At 30.5% G+C, this 8,344-nt stretch overlaps 2 protein-coding genes across 2 annotated transcripts; both read left to right on the forward strand.

Annotated features, from left to right (window-relative positions):
- Positions 1–1,033: 1,033 nt before the first annotated feature.
- Positions 1,034–3,549, forward strand: SDG20 (SET domain protein 20). Its single transcript, XM_011035992.1, has 2 exons — positions 1,034–1,780; positions 2,989–3,549. The coding sequence occupies exons 1-2, from the start codon at positions 1,081–1,083 to the stop codon at positions 3,375–3,377; spliced, it is 1,089 nt and encodes a 362-aa protein (XP_011034294.1). The 5' UTR covers positions 1,034–1,080; the 3' UTR covers positions 3,378–3,549.
- Positions 3,550–4,979: 1,430 nt separating this feature from the next.
- Positions 4,980–6,483, forward strand: LBD20 (LOB domain-containing protein 20). The gene is made up of 2 exons (XM_011035994.1): positions 4,980–5,381; positions 6,024–6,483. Exons 1-2 carry the CDS (start codon positions 5,001–5,003, stop codon positions 6,342–6,344), a joined length of 702 nt encoding a protein of 233 aa, XP_011034296.1. The 5' UTR covers positions 4,980–5,000; the 3' UTR covers positions 6,345–6,483.
- Positions 6,484–8,344: the final 1,861 nt, after the last annotated feature.

Here is an 8,344-nt window from a genome sequence, read left to right on the forward strand (position 1 = left end):
TTAAAGGATATTTGAGAATATGATAATGGTTGTTTTATAAAGTATTTTTTATTTGAAAATATATTAAAATAATATTTTTTAAAAATTATTTTTAATATTAAAATATCTGAAAATATTAAAATAAAATTAATTTAAAGTAAAGAAAAAATAAAAAATAATTTTTTTAGGTTTTACTGTTTTGTTTTTTAAAAAAAAAACTCTAGCATCTTTCGATTGAGGTCCCATTTGTTTGCTGTAAAGTAGTTTTCTTTTGGAAAATAAATTTTGAGCAAGTGAATTGTTTTATGATATTTAGTAGTGTAATGAAAAATAAGTTGAAAAACACTTTTCAGTGTTTAATTATATCATAAAAAATGAGCTAAAAAATAACTTATTAATATTTTATTTTTCTCAAGTTTATTAAAATATTGAGAAACAAATCTTACAAATTAAAAAGTTGAATTAGAATGAAATTAGAAAAAAATATAATTTCATAAATTATCTTTAATAAAATAAATAATAATCAAAATAATATAGATCAAAACTAAAAAATTAAAAATTAAAAAATTAAAATAATAATAATAATAATTAATATTTTATAAACTATTTCAAATAAAATAAGTAATAATTAAAAGAATGAGCACCAAATTTGATAGATAAAAAATTTCAATAAAAAATGATAAGGAAAAATAAAATAACAATTATAAAAATAAGGACCAAAATTAATATAAAAAATAAATTTTAAGAGATGAAATTGAAAAATAAATATTCAAAATAAAAATATAAAAATAAAAAAGGTTGAGAACTAAATTTGATATAATTATCAAATAATATAATATTTTTAAATTTTTCATAACTTTTAGAAAATATTTTTCATCTAAATTTTTTAGAAAAATATCTTTTTGAAAATCAAATTAATTTTTTTACTAGGAAACAATCTTTATTAATTAATTTTTTTAATAATAAATAAATATAAAAAAATTTAGAAAGCGATTTTAAATAAATTTTAGAAACAAATTTTATATATATATATACTTTTATTCGTGACTGCAAGTGATTTAATATTGTGTTCAAGATCGCTCAACAAACCCAGCCTCCAAAATGCCCCAAGGCCAACAACAAGAACCTGCAGCAGCGGCAAATAAATCAAACAAGAAGGATCCTCCTCTAATCCAATGCGCAGACCTAATCCTGCCATGGCTAACCCCACTTGAACTAGCCAACATTTCCTCAACCTGCAAAGCCCTTTCTCAAATCTCTAAATCCATCACTCTCCAGCGAACCCTCGACGCCTCCAGATTCTTAGAGAACCACCTTATCCCATTTCTCAACCCCATTAACCAACACCCTTATGCCTATTTCCTCTACACCCCTTCTCAACTCCTTCCCTGCCAATCCCCGCTTCGCCAGCCTTGGGGCTCACAACTCGATCGTGACTCTCTGAGTCGACACCATGGTGGCTCAGCTTGCAAATTGAATGAGTCCTGGGAGGTTTTACGTGGGTGTGATACGGAATTGGCGACTCCTCGCCGTGTTATGGGTGAGTCAAGGAAGGTTGTGTGTGGGTGTGATTGTGAAGGGTGCGAAGAAGGTGGGACAGGGTGGGAATTTTGGGGGTTGGAGGAAATGGGGATAATGACCGAGTGTGGACCGGGTTGTGGGTGTGGGTTGGAGTGTAGCAATCGGTTGACTCAGAGAGGGGTTTCGGTGAAGTTGAAGATCGTGAGAGATGGCAAGAAGGGTTGGGGTTTGTTTGCTGATCAAATGATTTGTCAAGGCCAGTTCATCTGCGAGTATGCTGGTAATTTCTTCTCCCATTAACAAAATATGATTACTTTTGAACATAAGGAATCACGTTTGCCCTAAATATGTGTGTTCTTGGCACTCATATTATGTTACTATGATGTTTTTGTTTTTGGCGGACTATTGGTGTTAGTCTGTTACGTAACTGTTTAAAGAACAAACCCCTGCAATTTACAAAATGCAAGTGTTAGAAACACGGGGACTATGTAAGAAGCGTTGTTCTTGTTGAGAGTGCAATCTAGGCTAGATTATTAACGAGAACACATTTGAGAGAATAGCTGAAAGAGAAAAAACATTATTGGTCATATTTGTAGATTATGAACTAGCTTGATAATGGAAATTTAAATAATCAAAGACCTATTTAATGTTTGTGTGTTTTATCATTTGGATATACTTTGACAAAATAGAAACTGCAAACCTTTTCACTTGTCGTATGATTGTGTTATTCATCTCATAAAATAATGATACATCTATCCCCCTTAAGGCTGCCAATATCTGTGTTTATGCAAGTTATGTCTCTTGTATCTTTTAACTGGACAATTTCTATATCAAAATAGCAAATGAAACACTTCATTTAAATAACTGGGGTATCTTCTAATATCCATCCCATTGAAATAGCTATCGCTTTTAAAAAATCCTTCTCATATTCCTTGGTTGTTTTTCATTTTGCTGCACGTACTTTTCCATTTACTGGTTTTTGTGTATGTTTTTGGTAATAACTGATTGCGTGAGGTTCTCTCTGCTGTGCTATGGGGTTTAAATGTAATGTATTAACTGCATCATTCAGACTTAAACAAATGGATCTTGTAGGATTCCCAAGAAATTCTTCAATTTCTTCTGGAAGCAGATGATTATTCATCTCCTTCGCACCTTCCGTGAATAGCCGGGACATTGAGGAATATCCAGAAAAGGCATTTAGGGAATCAGTCTGATTCTATCTCTGTTCCTTCAGTTTGAAGAAATTGAATTGCAATTAAATTAAACTCGGCCCTATCTTTTACTAAAAGGATTGAGCTGAATACAAATAGCCTATTGTATATATTTGTACATATTTTTGATAGATACATACTTAGCTAAATATACAAGATCTTAAATACAAAATATATGACTCAAAGAACTCAAACCTTTCTACTCTTGTCTTAGATCCCTAATTAATCCTAAGAATGTGAATTGTGATTTTGATGAACTTCCTCTGAATTTGAACAGGTGAGCTTTTAACAACTGAAGAAGCAAGAAGGCGGCAACAAATCTATGATGAGCTTGCATCTAGTGGCCAATTCTCTTCTGCTCTCTTGGTCGTGAGAGAGCATCTTCCATCTGGGAAAGCTTGCTTGAGGATAAATATTGATGCCACAAGAACTGGAAATGTCGCACGATTCATTAACCATTCTTGTGATGGTGGTAATCTAACAACGGTACTAGTGAGACACACAGGATCTTTGCTGCCTCGCCTTTGTTTCTTTGCTTCTAGAAACATAAAAGAAGGTGAAGAGCTCACATTTAGCTATGGGGAAATCAGGGTCAGGTCCAAGGGCTTGCAATGTTTTTGTGGCAGCTCTTGCTGTTTTGGTACTTTGCCTTCAGAACACACTTAAATCCGAGGAAGTGAGAACAAAAATCTTTTTTGCAAGAAAAGGCCCGTGGTTCATTTTTACCGAATCATTCCTCCAACATAATGTATTCTCATACTTTTGACTGTTGTGTTATAATAGTAAACTAGTTTTGCGTCTGTGTTCTCCTACATGTTATCCTGTCCACTTTATAGAATTTTCACTTCGCCTCTTGACCAAAGTAGTTGCTTGGCTTGCAGATGCATCAGCCATTAATGAGCAGAAAATACTCTGCAAGAATACAAGGAGATCATCTAATTTTAAATCCCACATTGCAAACAAATATGGTATCTTATCATGCAGATGCATATCTGCTTCAGAACCAGAAGTAGCTCTTTGCATTTTCCTTATCATACATTGGTTGATGATGCATGGAGGGGGAACGATTCAGGTTCCTGTGTTCACTGAGTCAGTGAATATGCTGTATGGGTTTGTAAATATATTTGCCAGGCCTTTACTAGGAAAACTCTTCTCGTTGACAACAACTTCTGTCAGGCATGATCATAGATATGTTGCTTTCTTTCATGAAGGATCTTAATAATGACAATTAAAAAGAAAAAGAAAAAGAAAAAGCAAAACAATTTCTTTCTTTATATAGTAAAGAACTAAAATCATACAGCAGGAGCTGTGTTTCCTCTTATGCTGCATATGATATCCATGTACGTCTGGTCCTTTAAGCTTCACCTATCATTCCACACGCCACGGGCAGCACAAATCTTGTGGCTTCCCTCGAAGACAACCTTCTTCAAGCTAAACACACAAACATTATTTACCATTTTAATATCATTTCATTACAAAGTTCTCTCTCTTAACATCCATATTAAATTGATGATTTATATCCTAATTAATTATTACACCTAATAACCATCTAATATGAATCCCTATAGCTTGTTCTTATTCTCCCTTTGCACGTGCTTCTCACACCACCAACCATACCCTTCTCATTCCCTTCACCAACCACAACGGTTTTTTTTTAATCTAATATGTATTTGAAAATATAGTTGAAATTATATTTTTTAATTAAATTTTTTTATTTAATTTTTTTTTTAATCTAATGTGTATTTGAAAATATAGTTGAAATTCTATTTTTTTATTTAATTTTTTTTTTATTTTTTGATTGTTTTGATCTGTTAATGTCAAAAATAATTTTTTAAAATATGTTTGTTTTAATCTACTAATATCAAAAATAATTTTTTAAAATATAAAAATAATATTTTAATATATTTTCAAATAAAAAAATACTTTGAAAAATAACTACTATAAAATTTTTAAATATTCATATATAAATATTTGTACAAGTATTAACACGAAGAACTATTACATCTATTCATGTGAATCAAACCAGTGACATGAAATGAGTAGAAAAATGCAATTGAATGTACAAATACATAAATGTGTATTACGTAATGTAGACCATGACATAAGAAACGAAAAATATACGAAAAAGGAAAGAAAAGAAACAAAGAAGGTTCCCACATTCACCTTGCTAGCCCCATCACGAGACTAACGCGTCCCCCATCCATTTTGTTTCCACATATAAACACCAAACCCACCACCTTTCTCTTTTGCCATCTCTGATCACTCCCTTTTTTCTACCCTAAATCTCTAATGACTGAGCCCCTCGGCGATGCCATGTCCGAAACTCGAAGAAAGGGAATCGGTAAGTGTGCCGCTACCATGTCAGATGAGTCGCAACCGGTGTCTGAACTGGCACCGACCCCGGCATCTCCTTGTGGCGCATGCAAATTTCTGAGGAGGAAATGCATTAATGGGTGCATATTTGCACCTCACTTTGGTTCAGACCAAGGTGCAGCTCGGTTCGCGGCAGTTCACAAGGTTTTTGGTGCTAGCAATGTGTCCAAGCTCTTGCTGCGTATTCCTCTGAACCGAAGGCATGAGGCCATCGTCACGATATCTTATGAGGCTCAAGCAAGGCTATCCGACCCGGTTTATGGTTGTGTCTCGACCATTCTCGCTTTGCAACAGCAGGTTTTACAATAATTTCAAAGTTCTAGTTCCTATATATATGCATGTATATACTTCTAATTTAGATATAATTACATGGACAATATTTATCTCTAAATATAATTACATTAATAAATAAATTAGTGAAGAACACGTGATTATGCTAGTGTAGCGTGATAATTCATTGTATACGTTTTGAAGAAACAGAAGCGGAGCGTTAGAGAGTTATGCTATCAATATTTTGACTTGACTTTTGTAGCTATCCATTTATAATAATCATCATCCAATTCCCTTTATTGAAAAAAAAAAAGGTGTGTGGTTGATGCCATTGTATATATTAGATGAACATGGTAATACATACAAGTAATATTCTAGGTTTTTGTGTTGACTGCTTCATGATTGATTTATTCTTTAATTCTAGATTAAGATATTAATATTTCTCTTTATAATAGCTAGTTACATTTCTTTCAATTTCTAATATTATTGGATACCCTAAAAGAAAATAAAGATTTGGAGAAAAATGTTGAAAAAACTATGCTACTCCCAAACAATTTCTCTTTTATTTATTTGTTTTTTTTTCCTGCCCAGTTGAACAGAGAGGATCAAATTTCATTTCTCTTGAGTGCTCTTCACCTGTCTGGTTCTCCCATGTCCTCCCTTTTGCAGGTGGCATCACTGCAAGCTGAGCTTTCAATGGTCCAAACTCAACTGATAAACAGTAGGTTTGCGATGGCAAATGCCCTTCAGCAGCAGCACCATGTTGCAATGCTACAACCAGCCTACTCAAACAATTCCTCAGCTTCCACTAACTACATCAACATGAGCAGTTTCACCTCCAACTTCGACCTTGTCACTGACACAGCACCATCTTCTCATAGCATGGAGCCTCTCCATATCTCACAGCCCTCCCACGACGAGGAAGAAGATGAAGAGGAGAGTCAGCTTCCGGGAGTAATTTTCGCCAACGAAGTACTTCATCGGAGATGATTTAATTCATCGAGTTTCTTCGTGAAAATTTAACCTTCATAAAATAACCTTCAATATATAGTGCCATGAGTTCCAAATTATGCAAACATAAGCTCAATATATATGCAGTAAACTTCATTAGTATTTCAAAAACCTCATCTTTACTCCTGTCCGATATGCTTTAGTTTTGTCGGTTGATAATTAAGTAGATGATTTTTTTTTCTTTTTTTTTTTAATTTTTTTTATTAATACAGTTATGTATAAATTTTTTATATATTTTGTCTAATCATATGAGTTTTAAAATTAACAATTATATAAGTTTAAGTAACTCTAAAAAATTTAAACTCATAATTATTAAAAAATAAATTAAAAATCTTATCAGTTAAGCTATGTTTTAAAGTTTTTTTCTTTTATCTTGAATTCAATATCAATTGATTGAAAATTTCATACCGATTCCTTCAAAAAAAATTTAATATTTGATTCAAGTACTTTTAATTGTTATTTTTTTATATTTTAAATAAGTTAAAAAAATTATAAATATTTTTTCATTTCACCGCTTTTATTTTTTAATTTTTCAAATTTGTTCTCTATATTTTTTATTATTTTTTAATTCTTAATAAGCTATAATATTGTTAATTTTTTAATTTTATTTCCTTTTATTTTTTTAATCTTTAAAATTTAGTCGTCATTCTTTTTATTGTTATTTATTTTTTTGAATTATTTTTTAGATTTTTCTTTACAATTTTATCCTTTATAGTTTTTTTTCTATCAAATCTAATCCCTATTTTTTATGGCTATCATTTTTTTAAGAAAGTTTTTAAATTGATTTTTTTTTATGATTTCATCCTTCAAAATTAAATTAATAAAAAATTAAGTTTCTTGATTAAACCGAGGTAAAAAATTTCATGAGTTGTGAGTTTTAGAGCATATGTTAGGTTTAGAAGATTTGCATGGGTTGACTTGTATTTTTTTTCTTTTTAAAAAGATAAAGTTTTTTTTTTTACTTTTTTTAGTTTTGTTTTATTATTTTTTACGGTGCTTTCTGTGAGATTGGTTTTGAGTTCATGACTAGTCACAAGTTTTAAATGTTAATGCGTTGACTTGAAAAAAAATAATTTATCTCAATTTCATTCTTAAATATTTAATTTATTTAAAACTATTCTTTCTATTTTTTTTCTTTCTATTGGGTTATCATGATCATGTGTCCATGTTCACTGGGTTTATGGGTTAACCCAGGTTGATTCAATTTTCTTTTTAGTTGTTGTGCAATTAATCTAGAGTTTATGACCAGAGTCACGAGTTCAAAGGTTAATGTTGATTCACTTTTTTTTGTTCTTTTTTTAAAATTTATTTATTTTAATTTTCTCTTTCAATATTTGATTTATTCAAAATTGATCTTTGTATTTTTTTTCTTTTTTTTCTTTGGCTATCTCTATCTTGTGTCCATAGTTACGAGGTTTTCAAGTCAACCTAGGTTTACTTATATTTTTTTCATTTTCATTTTATTTTTTTTATTTTGGTCTTTCAATATTGAATTATTCAATAATTAAGTTTTAAGATTTTATTCAATTTTCTTTCAAACATGGTCACCGAGCATCATGACTGGATCATAGATATTGCTTATTGACTTAGATGGACTCAAATTGAGTTTTTTCAATATTTTGTAATTATATATTTTTTTAATTTTCATCCTTTGACATTTCATTTGCTAGAGATTGAGCTTTATATTTTTTTTCTTTTTATTTTTTATGTGAAGTTATCATGTTCTCATTTAACTTATTAAGAATTAATCTTCGAACAGTTTTTCTTACATTTTTTTTATGAGATTGTCTCAATCTTATGTTCATAGTTGTGAAGTTTGTAAATTAACTCAGTTTAACTAGGATTTTTTTGTTATTTTTTTATTTTCCCCTTCAACATTAAATTGTTTGATAATTCATATAAGTTTAGATTTCTTTTGAACTTTTTTTTTGTTGTTGTTATTTTTGTTGTTAGTTTATTTAATATTGTTATATTTTTTT

Source organism: Populus euphratica, unplaced genomic scaffold, assembly GCF_000495115.2.
Source record: "Populus euphratica unplaced genomic scaffold, PopEup_1.0 scaffold27.1, whole genome shotgun sequence".
NCBI classification, from domain to species: Eukaryota; Viridiplantae; Streptophyta; class Magnoliopsida; order Malpighiales; family Salicaceae; genus Populus; species Populus euphratica.